A 17554-nucleotide genomic window follows, 5' to 3' on the forward strand; every position below is an offset into this window, starting at 1 on the left:
GGTTATCACTGCAGACAACTCTGGTTGAAGTCAACTGCAGCCTTGTGGGAGATGACGTGGAACATACCTGTTTTCCTGAAACTAGGAAGCTGGTGTGGTCAGCGTGAAACTGTGCTTCTTTAGATCTCCAAAGAGTGGCCATGCTCAAGAAATGTCTTCTATTACTGAGCTGGTGGGGATACAAAGGCAGGCCAGCTCCTGGAAACACAAAACTCCTCAGGACCATGAGTTTGTACTGAGGACTCTGTCAGTCTTGCTGAAACTTCCTTAGAACTCCACTGATGTCTGACACTTTCCTTAATTCCTTCCCGCTCACCCTCAGAGGTCACACTTGCTCACAATCTCTTGGCTCTAAAGCTCTCTCAGCCTCCTCCCGCTTCGTCTCCTTCACTCCCATCATCATTCCCACCCCCCAAATCTCTTGTATATCCAATGCCATCTCAGGGACTGCTCCCTAGAGGACCTGAACTAACACACTGGGGGATTTACCCTCCCCCTCCTTTCTTTGGTGGAGGGTTGCTCCCAGGGACATGAGGTGGTGGACCCTCTAGCCTGTAGCACAGGCTGAGAAAGCCCTCTGGCAGAGCTGCAAGCGTCTGCACCATGACATCAATAACGATGTGGCTCTCCAGATCATCTGGTACACAACAGTAGTTATCGGTCTTTATGACTGTGGTTTATAGTGTCTCAGTAACTTTCCTTTTTGAAAAGCCTCCTCATCTATTTTGCAAGTACTTTGGAAGACTGCGCCAAAAGAAAAAACTGAAAAGACAAAAACCTCAGCTTTATTAAAATGTCACCCTCTGAATTTAAACATTTGACAATTTTCTTCCTACGAAAGAATGTCCTTTACCTATTTCAGGAATAAAAAACTTCTGGTTGAGATATGAGAACTACTTGTTTAACGCACAGTTCTATGCTAAATTCACCTTACACCAAACTCACTCCTGAATGTATAGGAGCCTGAATGGATTTTATAGGATGAAGAATCTGAGTTTAACTTTGAGTCCTTAAAAGCAGATATAGGAAAAGTAATCAGTCCAATAGTTTTCCAAAAACAAATTTAAGGCACAAATGATGTGCATGTCATATATGTGTATATATATACATGTTTATATAATTTAGTACACTGAAGTTGAGAATAAGCCTTCTATTTTAATTCTATTTAGTAGGCCACTGAGTTGTAATAAAATTCATCGAGAATGAATCTGTAGGAATAAGCAGTGTTCCTACAATAAAGATAAAACTGACAAGAGCAATCAAGAGTGCATGACACTGTTCTAAATAGTATTTGATTTGACCAAGGATACACATTCTAATGATCTCACTATATTAGTCATTTGAACTGCTCTAACTAAAATTAGTCGCCAGCCAAATACAACAATGGTTCTATTTAAAAATTAATTTAATGCTTGGCTAAAGCTTAATTACATATATAATTATCAAACAGTAGTACTTAATTTCCAAAAAGTTCCTCTTTCAAAAATCACAGAATCAGAAAGCATAAAAGTTCTCTGAACATTTACAACATGGTGTAAATATTATAGGGCTTCCCTGGTGATTCAGTCGGTAAAGAATCCGCTGCAATGTGGGAGACCTGGGTTGCATCCCTGGGTTGGGAAGATCCCCTGGAGAAGGCCATGGCAATTCACTCCAGTATTTTTGCCTAGAGAACCCCCAACGACAGAGGAGCCTGGTAGGCTACAGTCCATGGGGTCTCAAAGAGTCAGACATGACTGAGCGACTAAGCACAGCACATAAATATTATAGAAGACCATGGACGTTAAACTGCCTGGGTGTGGCAAATCAGCAAAATGTGTTCTTTATTGCATATGTAACTCACATATGTGGGATTTTAAATATAATGCTTGACTACTAAAATACAAATGCATGTATTTTTTTAAGCTGGTCAGGGAGTAAAATCATGAATTAGACAGGACAGTCAGCCCAAAACCATGCAGTTAGGTTGTGGGTCTATTATTTCCAAAACTGAAATGTCTGTGTTCTCTTCAGAAACCTATGTTGCATATATTATTTAGAGCTCACATCAAACGAACAGTTGACTGTAATGCTAACTCAAGGAAGAAAAGTTCACCATACACCAATGACTAAGTCCACACTCAACTCTCAATTTTAAGGCAGCACAGCTTCAGTGACAGCAACTGCTAACCGAAAGTGATGAATACTTAAGTCACTTGCCAGCCCTTTTGTTGCAACAGTGTAGTAATTTCCCTAAGACAATTTGCTACTGAATAATTTCTCTGTTGTTAAAAGGCTTACTCTGTAGAAAAACACGGCAAATTTCCAGTGTGAAAGTAACTCCATGGTGGTATAAATATATATATGCATAACTATACAATATACACTGCACACATCCTTTACAGAGAACAATTAACTGAGAGGGTTAATTTAACTGACCATATAAAATACTTCTGTAAACAAAGTATGGCAGGCAGTAAGGAAACCATTCATAGACTTCCTAGAAATAATCTGAATTCCTTTCATTCTGAAGAAATCGCATTTAAGGACACAGTATTGAATATTAATAACATTCTTTGTATTAAAATGAGTCAATATTTTACAGTTTAAGAAACTTTACATATATACAAAATTTTTACACTGGGAATGGTATTAGAGCAAATAGGCTTTTTTTTAGTTTCATAGATCTATTTTCCTTCGACCAAAGACTTAAATTCTTTCACATTGTGGTCACTTGCAACAGACATAGCATGATCCAGAGCTCGAACACTTGCAAGGAGTTTTACTATCTGTTTTATGTTTTCTCTAAAAAAGAAAAAAGGAAACAGAGATAAGCAAGTTACAGCATGTGAAAAAAATTATCCATATTAAAAAAAAAAAACTTTCCTGTTTAGATGACTAGCCAGAAAAAGGACTCATTAAAAAAAAATAAATTAACACCCCACATCTCATTCAGATCCATGATTTTTATTAATATCTAAAAGGAAAGAAAGCAATCTATTGCCTAACTACTTCAGAACCCAGCCACCCATTCCTTCCCAAACCCGAGTCCTAGCTCTTCTAAAATATACCAGGAACACAAATTGTATTTGTGAGTATTCATCACCAATCCATCAAGATCCAGCATATAACTTCCATTCCTCTAAAATCCAATAATAAAGTATAATCTGGCTTCCTTTATCACCCAGCTACAAGTCATTCTCAGCAATCCTCAAATTTTAGCATACATCAGAATTAGCTAGAGGAGTGCTGAAACACAGATCATCAGGCCCCTCCCTCGGAATTCTGTTCAGCAGGTCTGGGGTGAGGCCTGAGAATCTGCATCTCTAACAAAGCTCCCAGGTGATGCTGCTGCAGCTGGTCCAGGAAGTACATTTAACACTCGTTTGAATCAGTGTGACATTCTCAGTTGTCTCTTCCCTACAGAACTGTAGTAAGCACCTTCCTGGGAAGGAGTGTAATTTGTAAGATGTTGTGACCCACACGCAGCCTACTTTATGTGCACTGCACACAGCACGTGCTTAAACAGCTGCTCAATTCTTTTCTGTAGAAAAGTGAATACTGTTTGTTTATATTTAAACTCCCCAAAACACTGCAACCAACACCAAAATGACATATTAAGGATGAAATAAAAATATAAATCGTAATTACCTGCCAAATATTTTTTTTTTTAACGACTAAAGTATTTACTACCTGCTTTGCCTTTTTTAGCATAAAAGGAATCAAGTTTTCTTTCAAAATAAGGTTCTTTTTCATGGAAGGGGAACAAAAGGAAAAGAAAAAAGATTTTCTTATGGTGGTACAACTGATGATGTGATCAAAATGAAAATGAAACTCTGACATTAAGAATATATGAAAGGAAACTAAGACACTGCAAGCTGCACAGCGTAGCCAAAAAAACAAACAAAAAATTTTTTCCAAATGGTGTTAGTAGTTGTTATTACTATTACTTTTATGCTAGAGATCTATCCCCAAATTATTGGACTTCCAAGACAACATACTGAAAAAGGTTAATGGTTTATTCATTCCTTCTCTGAAACCCTTGATAAAAAAATACATGTAAGCTGCTCCCATAAATCATGAGTGATGACTTAGCCCATGGTATGGCTATAAAAAAACTTAACATAGAGCACAAACACCCCCAAATTGGGATATAACCTTCAATATACTTGGGGTTTCAGTGGCTATTTTTTCTTGGGTTTATATCTGTAAAATGAACCTCCAAAGACCAAGATGCATGACATTTTAAGAGTCTACAGTCTCAATTTTTCAAAGGAGAAGACAGAGAAAATAATCATTCATTCATTCCACTTACAGCTGGTGCTTACTGTAAGTCTTCCCTTAATACCTTCATGAATAAGTAACATACTGAAAAAAGATTAGGTACGAGTTGCAAAAGTGAAAAAATACAATGCACATTTTTGGTAGGTTTATCAATATGAAGTCAATGTACAATTTAAAGTAAAATATAAACATGTCTCTACCAAAAACATTTTAATAATACTAGACCCAACAACTAAGACTCTAGATCACTGTTTCATTCAGTAATTACAAATAATTACCTTGCATTTCTTTTTTCCACATCAGAGCACCCAATACTGTTTCTGTAAATTGTATCTGCTAAGTGTACAAGGTATCGACAGAAGTTTTCTAACTGAGAAATAGTTCTTTCTCCTTTCAGATTCACGAACCACTGTTTGGGGAAACAATTAATTACCTATGAAGAAGAAAGATGTAGACTAGTTAAAACAAAAATAAATAAAGTGTCTAAAAGCTCAGTCTAGACAACAGGAATAATGTATTTAACTAGAAGATATGCTATTGAGCTATGTATTAACTAATTACTTAGAAGGGATATTCTTTTAAGCCTGATTTTCTATGTAAGCTATACAAATATACCTGGATATACTCTAATTTTAAACATCGACAGACACCCAAAGCAAAAGAAATAATTTCTCCAAAATTTAAGTAAATTGGGGACATAAAATTGATAACCAACTGCCTCACCTTCCAGTCTTCCAAGCCCTAAATGAATTGAACTGACCTTCTGTCAGAAGTTTTTGATGTAATAATATGTATAGCATAAATACCAAATTACAGCCCCTCCCCCGCGGAATGGTTCAGTCAGCAGGCATCTGTGCCGACAGTGGGAGCCACGCAGGCCCAGAACAGGGTGAAGAGAGCATCACGCCACAGGGGCAGCCTAGGGCAGGCACCTAAGCAGGGTCAACCCGGCATGGCGGCAACTTGGCATGGGGAACCAAACCTAAGCAAGGGGAAGCCCGTTCCCACTTGTGAGAAAGCAGCCAGTGGGCAGAGAAGGCGCCCCACCGAAGAACCCGGGGATGCTTGGAGAAACAACTGATTTGAGCTGGGCCAGGCAAGTACAAGGTGAGCCTGGAACATTGTGCCAGGAAACAAGGAAATGCTCCCCCAAATTAGAAACAAGGTCACAGAGGTCAACTTGAAGGAACTCATACTAATCGAGTCTAAGACAATTCTTGCCAAAGATGCAAAATGTGGATATAACCATGAGAGAATATCAGAAAAACTCAAACTGAAGGACATTCTACAAAATAACCGGCCTATCGTTTTCAGAGGTGTGAAGTTATGAAGGTCAAGAAAACCTTCAAATGGCAAGTGAATGCAAAGGATGATCTGGAAATTTCTTTTGCCAATTTCTTTGGATATTATTGAGACAGCTGATAAAACTTGAAAAGAGCCCTAAGGATTAGGTGACAGAATATATAAATGTAATTTCCTGATGTTGATACTGTAATGTACAACAAAACCTATGTTTACAGGAAACAAGAAACAAAAATATTTGATGGTGAGGGAGTATCATTGCAGAGAATTACTCTGACATGGTACAAGTCAAAAAGTTATACTGTACTTGAAGAATTTAATTGTATTATTGTTGTTTTTTTAAAAAAAACTATCAAAATTTGTATATAACACATGCATATAAAGTAAACTCATGTATATAAAGTAAAAAAAGTTAACAAAAATTACTTCTTAAATGAGAAAAGAAACCATTTCTTTAGGAACACTTAGAACAGCATTCATTCAACTGTTAAAAAACTATCTCCAAGTTAAAACTTTTATTAGCTAAGTCAGCTAAGTCATTGCAGTCATGTCCGACTCTGTGTGACCCCATGTCTGCCTGTGTGACGGCAGCCCACCAGGCTCCTCCGTCCCTGGGATTCTCCAGGCAAGAATACTGGAGTGGTTTGCCATTTCCTTCTCCAAAAACTTTTATTAGTTCCTCCAAAAATAAATATTGATATAGATAGATGAACAGAAGGATAAATAAACACATATAACAGCACAAATTTTTACATAAAAAATGCTAAGGGGATTTGGGACCACCTGGGAGGCAAGCTGATTGCCAACATTATAGCAAATTCAATAATCAAAGGGGTTTTCATAAATTTCTCAAATCTCTTCAAACAAAACAATTTATCTTTAACATATATGCTTTAAAAACTACAATATGTGTCATTTAACTCACATTTTGGGCTTTTTTGATGCTATCATCTCCATATTCTGAATTCTGAAAAGCCATGAGAATATATCTATTTAGTAAACCATCTATTGATAATTCCTGAAGAGTTTTGTTTGAGAAAATGCCATACCATTGAAGAAAATTCCCTAAGAGCTAGAAAGAAGAAAAAAATTATTTTTCCCAGTTCCAGTGAGATATAATTGACATGTAACATTGTACAAGTTTAACGATTTAAACATATAATAATTAAAATATATATTGTGAAATGATTACAAGTTAACATCCCTCCCTTCACAGAGTTACACATCTTTTTTTCTATTCTCTTAGCAATTTTCAAATATACAGTACACTACAGTTAATTACAGTCATCATGTTATACTTTACATCCTCAGAACCTACCTTACAACTGGATGTTTGTACCTTTCTCCCCATTTAGACACCATAATAAAAAGCAGAGACATTACTCTGCCAACAAAGGTCCGTCTAGTCAAGGCTATGGTTTTTCCAGTGGTCATGTATGGATGTGCGAGTTGGACTATAAAGAAAGCTGAGCGCAGAAGAATTGATGCTTTTGAACTGTGGTGTTGGAGAGGACTCGAGAGTCCCTTGGATTGCAAGGAGATCCAACCAGTCAATCCTAAAGAAAATCAGTCCTGAATATTCTTTGGAAGGACTGATTCTGAAGCCGAAGCTCCAATACTTTGGCCACCTGATGCGAAGAGCTGACTCACTGGAAAAGACCCTGATGCTAGGAAAGATTGAGGGCAGGAGGAGAAGGGGACGACAGAGGATGAGATGGTTGGATGGCATTACTGACTCAGTGGAAATAAGTTAGCAAATTCCAGGAGTTGGTGATGGACAGGGAGGCCTGGAGTGCTGCAATCCATAGGGTTGCAAAGAGTTAGACAGGACTGAGTGAACTGAACTTAACTGAACCCCACCTGTGGCAACCACAAATCAGATCTCTGTAACTAGAAGTTTGTTTTTTTGAAAAGGAAAAAAAAGTACTGAGAAGCAATGTAAAGCGATTAAATTAAGTACATACAAAGTAAATTACTTACACACTAAAACACCTTATGAAATACCATGGACCATGTCTTGTCTAAGCACTATGAAGCAGTTTTGAAGGGCCTGAGTATTTCCTAGAATGACTGAGGTTAACTAAACTTTAAATAGCCACACAGAGTTAGTAGTTACTGTGGTGGACAATGCAGGTAAGAACAGTTTCCATCATAACAAAGAGAAGTGATTATTCTTAGATAAATATCCTCCCTTGAAAATCATGAAAAATGTCATAGTCCTATGACTCTGCCAAAAGATGAAAATTCTCTGACTACCACATTGCATGCTTCCCTCGTGGCTCATTGGCAAAGAATCCACCTGTAATGCAGGAGGCTTGGGTTCAATCCCTGGATTAGGAAAATCCCCTGGAGAAGGAAATGGAAACCCACTCCAGTATTCTTGCCTGGAAAATCCCATGGACAGAGGAGCCTAGCAGGCTACAGTCCATGGGGTCGCAAAGTCAGCACCACTGAGAGACTAACTTTTAAGACTCGCATGTTTAGCACACCTCATGAACTGGGAAACTGGAAGCTACTTAAGCTCAATACTCATAAAAAAAATGGAAGCCCCTGCCCATTCTGTCATAAAAACTTCTAAGTTCTCAGTATTTGTCATCCTAGGAAATTACAACATTATCTAACCAATCAAGCAGGCCACAGCCTACATGTCATTCCCAACCTCTCCCTCAAGCTGTCTCATGCCACCTCCATCCCTGCTGTCCCTGCTCTCGGCCCCTGCTGCCATGCCCCTGACGGAAGCTGCGAGCTGCCATCATCTCTATCGGGACCCTGTGGCTATCCTGGTGACTGCGAGCACAAGCTCTGGTACAGTTCTTCTCAAGCAGGGTTCTGTGACAACTCACTCCTACAGAAAATGATTTGCCTAACTCTTTTAATTTTCCCAAAGATGGAATAAACTAGTACCTTTCCAGGTACATACACGATAGACGCCTTAGGGCACCAGGAATTAGGTTTGTTCACAGAACCGCAGTTGAGAAGAACTGCTGAAGAGTAAGTAAGACTGGCCTGAAGGAGACTTCCATCTCTACCGGTTAACAAAGGAGTAAGCCTGGGTAAATAAGCCTGTCCCATCAGTGGAGTTCGGAGAAGGCAATGGCACCCCACTCCAGTACTCTTGCCTGGAAAATCCCATGGATGGAGGAGCCTGGTAGGCTGCAGGCCATGCGGTTGCTAAGGGTCATACACGACTGAGCAACTTCACTTTCACTTTTCACTTTCATGCATTGGAGAAGGAAATGGCAACCCACTCCAGTGGACGGGGGAGCCTGGTGGGCTGCCGTCTATGGGGTCGCGCAGAGTCGGACACGACTGAAGCGACTTAGCAGCAACTTAGCAGCATCAGTGGAGTTAAGCTCACAGGGCTGTTGTGAGGATTCAAGAGGATAATCTGTATAAAGGGTGTGGTACAGTGCTTGGAACATAGTAAATAAGTACTAATTCCCATTTTCATTATTACCATCTTTACGTACTTCAAACCATTATCTCTACACAGCAACTGGAATATCTAAAAAATGGCAATTTTTTTCAAGTCACCTCCCTACTTAAAAACCCTTCCATGACCCATATAAGGGCAGATGATTTTCAACAAAGGTACAAAAGCAACTTAATAAAATTTAATAAAAGAGCCCTTCTCCAGAGGATCTTCCTGACCCAGGGATCAAACCCGCATCTCCTGCATTGTAGGCAGATTCTTTACCATCTGAGCCACATACAAACGGTAAGTAAGCACATGAAAACATGCTCAACATCATCAGTCATTAGGGAAATGCAAACCATGACAAGATATGAATATACACTTGGAGTATGACTTAAAAAAATAAAAACCCTGAAACATACCGAGTATATGAGAAAGAACTAGAACACTAATATTGTTGGTTTAGGAAACAGCTTTTAGATATTTACCTAATAATCTAGATATTTATCGAAGGGAAATAAAAACTTATATACCCAGAAAAACCTGTATGCAGACAGGTTTATTCATAATTACTCCAAACTGTAAACTATCTAATGGATAAAAAACCACACCAGAAAATGGTATATCCAGAAGAATCTGAGAAAGGATATGTATATGTATAACTCAATCACTCTACTGTATAACACAACACTGTCAAATCAACTGTATTTCAATAAAAAAATTTTCAAATTCCATTTGAAAACTGGAATGAACATAAAATAACACTAAATCATGAATGCATTATGTTACATGAATGAAGCCAGATTCAAAAGGCTAGCAAGTATATAATTCCATTCCTGAGACATTCTTACAAAGAAAACTATAAGACAATACAAAGGGCTTAGGAATTAGGGGATTTGGGTTATAATCTTGATTTGGGGAGTCTCCTATAATGTTTCCACGTAAATCATAGCTTCTGTATCATCTGGATTGCTTATCTCTTCCCTAACTCTAGACACCCTTGACTTCTCTCAGTTCTAGTATATTTTTCTCTCCCTCACCAGAGGGCCAACTAACAACCTAAATATCACTTCTCAGGATAGAAGGGAATCTTCTATGCCCCTTGTCATATGCTCCAAAACAACTTTGAATTTCTTTTTTCAAACTTCCTCCTACCTGAGATTCCTTATTTGCTGTCGTCAGTTGTGCTGGGTTATAAACATCATGATGGCTCTACTTCTATCTTATTCAGTGCTATATTCCCCCAACTTAGAACTGGTACTCTATTTGCTGAATAAATCAACTGTGGTTTAGTAAGGCATTTTGTTGGGTAGTCTGGACCTTACTGGGACTCAGAATTCATTTTCTCCTCTGGAAACAGCAAACCTATCAAGTTATTTAACCAAATATTAAAATACTTTTCAAAATATACTGTATGAAAGTCAAACAAAATCCAAAGCTTTCAGATAGCCTGTAGACACTTACCTTAACTGAAGACCAAAACTGTCGTTGAAAAAACAAGTAAGGCCCAGAATTTTTATTTTCCAAGACACTAAGGAAAAGAGAAACACATCATGATCAAAAGTTGTGTGTTAAGTTCCATCTTATTTCTAGAAGATTTCTGTTAAGTAAGAGGTGAACAAAGGAAGCAACAAATTTTTCTGATTTTCAATTATATTCCAGAAGATAATAATTTTAAAAGGTAATGGCAATGTATTCTGAGATAACAGAGCACTATTTTTATTCTGCTTAAGGGAAGCAGTTTCTACAATGAGCTCCTCAATTTGGGCTACAGGTTTAGACTACATAGGTAAAGTTTATATCACAAGCTATGCTTAGTTTTTCCAGAATTAAGAAGCTTTCTCTGACAAGACAATAGAGAATATTATCATCTTTAACATTTTTAGGAATGACTTACTTTTTGGGATACAAGGGCATGAATACATCATCATCTAAAGTTCTCCTCATTCTCAATAGAAGTGCTTTTAGGTATACCTGAAGAGTTAAAAATAGATCATGCATTATAATAAGGGTTATGATAAAAGTTTAGGAAATAAAAATAAGCCACATTCCAAAGCACCTAATTAACTGAGTATTCAGTTCTGAGTGAACAGCTCAAATTTACTTTCTGACCGAAGCCCGAAGGTCTTTATTCTTAGTTCACGCCTCATCAATTACCAAGTAATAAAGTCATTTAGAAATCTTCCAGCCCCTTAATCTACAATATAAAGGTTTAAAATCAGACTTGTAAGTCTGGTTCTTCTCAAAATGAGGTCAGTGAAAGTAAAACAATGATAAAGAGTACTTTCCTATGTCTATATTGCTCGTAAGAAAGTTCAGTGGGGGCAGCAGCAATTTGAGGTTTGGAAACTAGTTATATAAAACAACACCTGATTGTTTTACATGCTATTACATGTTTTGGGATTTACATTATCAATTGGTACACATCCCAGTAGTTTTCTGCTTTTCTTTTCCTGAAAAAAAAAAATAAAGTTCTTCAAGGGATGTCTGATTGTGAATGGGGATGGGGTGGTGAGAAGGATGAAAACAGTATAGGTAAGAAGCTATTTACTCTTTTATTTTAAAACTAAAAACCACTATCTCAAATTTTCTATGTAAAGGACCAGATACTTCAAGTGGGAGAATCAGATTTTTCTGACTATAACCCACTCGTTTTCTCAACTTGCTCATTTTCAAAGGGAGAAAAGATATAAAATTTTTAAAACTTTTATAAATAATAACTAAATTACCTGTGTATTTTTGTTTTCTGCATTCACCACTGAAGGATATCCATTTATTAACTTTAGAGTAATTCCAACCATTCTTGAAGTCTGTGTTGTAGAAAAGGGGTCCCACATATTTTCAGCGATCACTATTAAGAAAAAAAAAGGTAGAAAAGTACTGAGATATAGAAGTAAACTGCAGCTGACTTAAATCTGATGTCAAGCAGTCCTCAGTTTAGAAATGCCAATCATGACTCTTCCTCTAGAGCGTGAGCTTCAGTTGTCTTTGTCCGACTAACCACGGGAATGTTGAAGATTAGGCAAAGGTGAAGAGGAGACAGATTCCTATTATTTTCTGCTTCTTGGTGAAAATAAAGATTGGGGAAAATAGGATTTTAATATCCCAGGAGATTCTGTCCCAGTGTCAAGAGTCTCTAACTGAACCTAAACTTTTTAAATATTTTCAACAGGTCCCTAGGTCAATGATTCCTAAACTTTTATGAGAAATTGATGAAATAAATGAAACTGCTCCCTGGAAAAATGCGTATCCTCCCCAAAACTATGTATTCAGTTTTGCTTCAGGCAGTCCTTAAAAGTCTAAAATCTGCCTACTGCCCCCAACTCCAGGCCCTCCCCAAGGTGGTCTTCAAGTCCCAAGGTAAGAGATGGGTACCCTTTAGCCATCTCTGGGTCTGACTGTAACTTCATTATTAATAATGTAATTTCTATGAGAACATATGCTCTGATTAAAAACTCCTAACGATAGATATGAAAAACCCAATGCGTCTGAATGGTCAATTCTGTAATCTCTACCTGTTAGTTTAGGAAGAATCACCTTTTCCACAATGGTAGGCAACAGTGCGACATCGACATCGTCCTTTTCTTGCTCTCGCTCTTCACAACCGTAAAACAGCAGAGATTCAAACCACAGCATGTTCTCAAAGTCACGACATTTTGCCTAGAAAATATTTAAAAGGTTACCCAACACTTAAAACAGAAGCTAGTTCTATTTCCAGCCACGAAAAGAGTAATAGGAACTGGATTCAGCCTTCAGCCATAAGCTAAATACGCGACAAAATATATGAAACATCTATCCTCAGACAATGGACCACAAGAGGCAATATAGGACTATGGCCCCTGCAAGAAGGGAGTCAAAGGAGGTGACTCCTGGTCAGGAGAGCAGAGCAGTCCTGCTGAGTCAGGAGCCAGAAACGAAGTTCAGGGAGGCTGAGACAGCTGGCAGCTGCGAGACAGAGGGAGGAGCTATAAAGACGGAGAGCTGGCAGGGGCACACCACCATGCCCATGAGCTTCTGCTCTGCACTAGGACACACAGGCACAGCGTGCACCTCTACGAGGTCTGGGCAAGGTGTTGGGCGCTAAAGAGTCAGAGCTCACATTTTTCTCCTGTTGTTTCCAGGGCTTCCCCTCAGCCTTCTTTTTGGTATAGTTTACATACTCAGCCCAGCCCATCTCATTCATGCCCATGGCTCCACCCATATGTTGGTAACTTACAAAACTTATCTAAAACATGACCATTAGATGTACATAGAAAATTTGAGTTTCCTCCCTTAGGTAACAGGCAAACAGGTTCTATTGATTGCACCTCTTAAATCTACCAGTTTATCTCATCCTCCTGATTTCCATCACCACTGACTTAGTTCAGGGCTCCACTTCACATCTTCCTCACTGAGCTTTCGCATGACGTTTTACAGTTTTCTGGGATAGAAGAACCAAGTTCTTATTCACTCATGTTCCTATCTCCATGTCAATACTTGTAATTTTAGTTGAGAAAGATACTGTATACAAATTGAAAAGCAATAGATGGTTCTCTTAAAAAGGGACAGAACATAAAAGGAAAGATCATAAGATTATACCCAGTGATACTCTGTATCACTTATAGTTCTGAGCATGACCTATCTCCCAGGAAAAACACTTTATTCAAGCTTCATCTTTTCCCCAAGGCATCATGGTATCCTGCTTTCCAACAGTGAGAGAAGCCACTCACCTCAAGCGGAGTCCAAGTGAGAAGTTGCAGCCTTATGAGGGGGTTGAGCAGCTTTGGCAAACAAAGGCCAATGTAGGCATGCTTATAGGATGTGTAGTATTTGGAACGCCAGGCTTCAAACTGGGATTTAATACAATCGATTGAATAGAAACTTTCAAGGACATCTTCAAAAACTTTGCTGGACTCTTTTGAAATGCGATCTAAAACCAACAAAAACAACAAAGAAACCCCCACAGAGAAATGTTAACTTAGTATGCAGTAGAAAAAAATGCAGTTCAATTATCTTCAGCATTTTCTCTGTAGCTTGAGTAAGTAATAAGATAGGCTCACTAACAAAGGAACAGTCCATGGGGTCTCAAGAGTTGGACAAGACTGAGTGACTGAAATGAATTATCAACTGCAACTTAAAGGAAAGGATACAGAGATAAATTTAGGTTCTAAATGTCTATCACACAAACTATAATGCAGGCAGTAGTTCCAATATGTACCATTATCTGCTACCATGGTCTAAATAACACCCGTTTCCCACAACTCAGTTCAAACTTCAGTTACCATGGAACAATAAGCGAGTAATTGCATCAAGTCTGTATCCAGCTCTTCAGCCCACAAATCACCATTTAAATAACAGATGTGCATGATCATCAGTGACCAATCATATCTGTTCTTTCAAAGTTGCTGGTGACTGCAGTAACTAACATAGACAAGAATCCGCAATGGATGCTAGGATCTTTAAGTGTAGATATTTGATGCTTTATATGACTTTGAACAGCAGACTCTTTATAATGAAGAGATCTAGTCATGACAATCTACTTCTTAAGATCTACCTAAACACCACTGATAGCAGGCAACCTAACATTTGCCACCTGCTATTATATAATAAGAAAGAGCATCTTGTATGAAGTATTCTCGCCAGAAAGGTTTAACCTGAATCTAATCAGGACTCCAGACTTAAATTCCAGTTTACAGGAAATACAATGACTGTATGAACAAGTTAATACCATGAGGAAACAGACAAATGTAGAATGCAGGATATTGTATAAAACAAATGGCCTTCAGAAAGCAAATACCTTGAACAGATGATAGTGGTGTGTGCATTGTAAGATACTCTTGATATTCATTAATTCTAGATAAAAAAGGTGCAATGACCAAGTACAATGCAGGAACCCTGTGTGGATCCAGGTTTGGAAAACACAGAGGAACCCACAAAAACAGTCTTGAGAATTTGGGAGGTACTGAATACAGATATGATACTAAGAATTTCAGTTAATTTTTCTCAAGGGTGGTAATAGTGTTACAACAAGGTAGAAAAGCATCCTTTTTCAGGGGGGAGACGTTAAATATGTTAAAAGTTTTTAGAGGCAAATGCCATGATGTCTGTAAGTTAATTTCAAATGGTTCAGCGAAACACACACATATCCAAAGCAAACTTAGCCAACTGATGGTAAGAACTGCTGAATTTGGGTGACAGGTAGATGGTGATCACTGTGCTATTCTTTCCAATTTCCTATATGTTTAGAAATGTTCACTATAAAAAAGTGGGAGAAACAAAATAAGCTTCTCTAACTATGTTCCAAAGTTAATTAATGACAGATAACTGCAGCCAATGGTGGGAAATAAAGACTTTTACTTGGGGTTCCTTCTGGAAATGCCTTCAGGTAATAGTACTAACTATTCCCCATGGTTGAATGATTCAGGACTCCCCAAATCAGGAACTCCCTTTAGGGCTGAGTAGGACTCCCTACTGCCAACCTTTACCTTTCCAGACCAGACAGGCTGCATTAGGGCGCCCCCTGGGATCTGAAAACATCTGTCGCTTTTAAAATTATACGATTCTGAAGAGTAATATTATTTATAATGCAAGTAACTAAGTAAACCCCACAACAAAGTGCTACCACTAATTGTGAGAACTCATCACGATATTCAGTAATAAAAACGGGTAAAAACAGGTGCAAGTAAGCAACAAGTGCCAGGTTCTAAAGCAGAGGCCACAAAACCTCAAATTATTTCATGGTAACAACTACAGCCAAGCAGAAAGCACACTGACAATGAATCTCATTTCCAAATAAAAGTCTAACCTTTTTCCAGATTGAAATTTGTGATATCCGTAGAAGTTTCTTCATCATCACTGGAAAGGCCTTCAAGGTGATCTGCCATCTTACCAGTCTGCTCTCTGGCTTGTCTTCGACGAGTCCTAAATAACAAGCAGTGAGTTCCCAAACCAGATGAAGGAGACTCCTCCCTTCACAAACCAACCAACAGCAAGCATCTGGAGATTACCTCCTGGCCTCCCGTTCTGCAATCCGACGTTTGGCATGCTCTTGATACAGTGCTCGATCTCGTCCAAAGGAGTCAAGATTTGGTGCCATCAGAGCTTTATCTGGAAAACAACAATAGTTAAAATTAAAAGCCTTCCTCCAACAATCTTGAGGAAAGAGTTTGCACAGAATAAGCCATAATGATAGACTGCTTTCTAATCTCAACAGCGGGATTCTGCAATAACTGATAAAACTGATAGTTTGCTAATTTAGAGCAAATCTCAATATTAATCCATGTTCCCACAAAAAGGAGTAGAAAAATAGAGAATTTGACAACACTACCCCAATGCAAACCTGGCTGAATCCCTGTTCTTATGTCTAAGTAACAAAACTAGTTTATGCTATCATGATGACAAAGTAAGTTAAAAACCTAAGTTACTTGTGTAAAGGGAAAAATAATAGGTTACTTTTTTAGGAATGAACTTAAGCATCGTATTGTTGAATGATATGAAATGACAGCAAAGAAGTAGGAAGTATGAAAAAACACCTTTGTTGTAGGAGTTTAATGATTTATTCTATTTTGTTCTAATTTTTCTTTGTAGAAATTTATTCTCTATTACTATTTTAAAAACAAGGGCAGAATCAACAATATAGACTAAAAATCAAATCTGAATAGGACCAAGTTGTGCTTTTGCAACCACTATTTTCAAAGCACAATTCCCTTATTTCTTTTTTTCCTATTTTCCATCTCTCTCTCTTTTTAATTTCTAGGACAAATTTTCTAACTTTAGCTCTTGACATTCCTATTTAAATTTATACATCAGTTACCATTTTTTAGTTTCCAAGGTATGGCTTTTCTTCTTAGAATATTCCTTTTTTATAGCACCTTCTACTTGTGCTACATGTAGGATCTCTTCTGCCATCTCCCAAGGATAGCAATTATGTTTTAAATTTTCTCCTGCCACCTGCATTTGTGTCCTCAGTCTCTTTGGTTCTACTGCTTATGTTGCTCTCTGATGATCATTAACTACACAGGAATGAGACTGGAAATTTCCTGGATGCAGGTGGGAGCTGTCTAACAGGCGTCTCCATCAGATCACTGGGTAAAAGTCAACCTTTTGTTGGGGCCCTCAGATAATAGTGTCTCATGGTCTTTTCTCTGGACCCACTCTCTTTGTCCAGAGAAGAATCCTGGAGACTCTCTTGCCTAGGGTAGAAGCAGAAGTGGGGGAAACATCTCTCTGTGATGCTTTATTTCTACATTCAAGTTCAACACTATGGAGACATCCTGTAACACGCAGGATAGTAATGGGAAGCAAAAAACCCAGAGGGTGTGTGGGGGGGGCGGAATCATGTGCAAAATAAAAGACATCAACTGAAGTTTTTTCCTGGTCTCAAAGACGTGGGACAGCAACAGGGAAAATAAAACCAAGAAAAGTGTTGGTGTCTACTTCAGTGTACCCTAACTACCCTAGATCCTACTACTTTTAAAAGTTGACTCGTTTACTGAATTTTTCATTCATATGTCAAAATAACTTGGATATGAGGAAGTGTGTTCCAGAGTTCAAAATTGTAAAAAAAGATTAGTAAACAAGATGCCCCAGCTCTAC

General features: G+C 38.1%; 1 protein-coding gene across 5 annotated transcripts in view; it reads right to left on the reverse strand.

The window, feature by feature from the left end:
- Positions 1–769: 769 nt before the first annotated feature.
- The window catches only part of PAXBP1 (PAX3 and PAX7 binding protein 1), a 34652-nt gene continuing 17867 nt past the window's right edge, over positions 770–17554 (reverse strand). For 2 of the 5 annotated variants that reach the window (XM_081558702.1, XM_081558723.1), the window contains exons 9-18: positions 15967–16066; positions 15765–15880; positions 13690–13889; positions 12496–12640; positions 11710–11831; positions 10878–10954; positions 10445–10511; positions 6491–6637; positions 4542–4696; positions 770–2784 (exon numbers count right to left, since the gene is read on the reverse strand). In XM_081558702.1, coding sequence (XP_081414828.1) covers positions 2667–2784; positions 4542–4696; positions 6491–6637; positions 10445–10511; positions 10878–10954; positions 11710–11831; positions 12496–12640; positions 13690–13889; positions 15765–15880; positions 15967–16066 — 1247 coding nt within the window. In that variant the 3' untranslated portion in view covers positions 770–2666. Of the gene's footprint in view, positions 2785–4541; positions 4697–6490; positions 6638–10110; positions 10346–10444; positions 10512–10877; positions 10955–11709; positions 11832–12495; positions 12641–13689; positions 13890–15764; positions 15881–15966; positions 16067–17554 lie in introns of those variants that run through there. The other 3 variants (XR_014073603.1, XM_081558710.1, XM_081558715.1) reach the window with 3 other exon arrangements.

The sequence above is a fragment of the Giraffa tippelskirchi genome, chromosome 2 (genome assembly GCF_054371585.1).
Source record: "Giraffa tippelskirchi isolate mGirTip1 chromosome 2, T2T-mGirTip1v1.2.pri, whole genome shotgun sequence".
Lineage (NCBI taxonomy): Eukaryota > Metazoa > Chordata > Mammalia > Artiodactyla > Giraffidae > Giraffa > Giraffa tippelskirchi.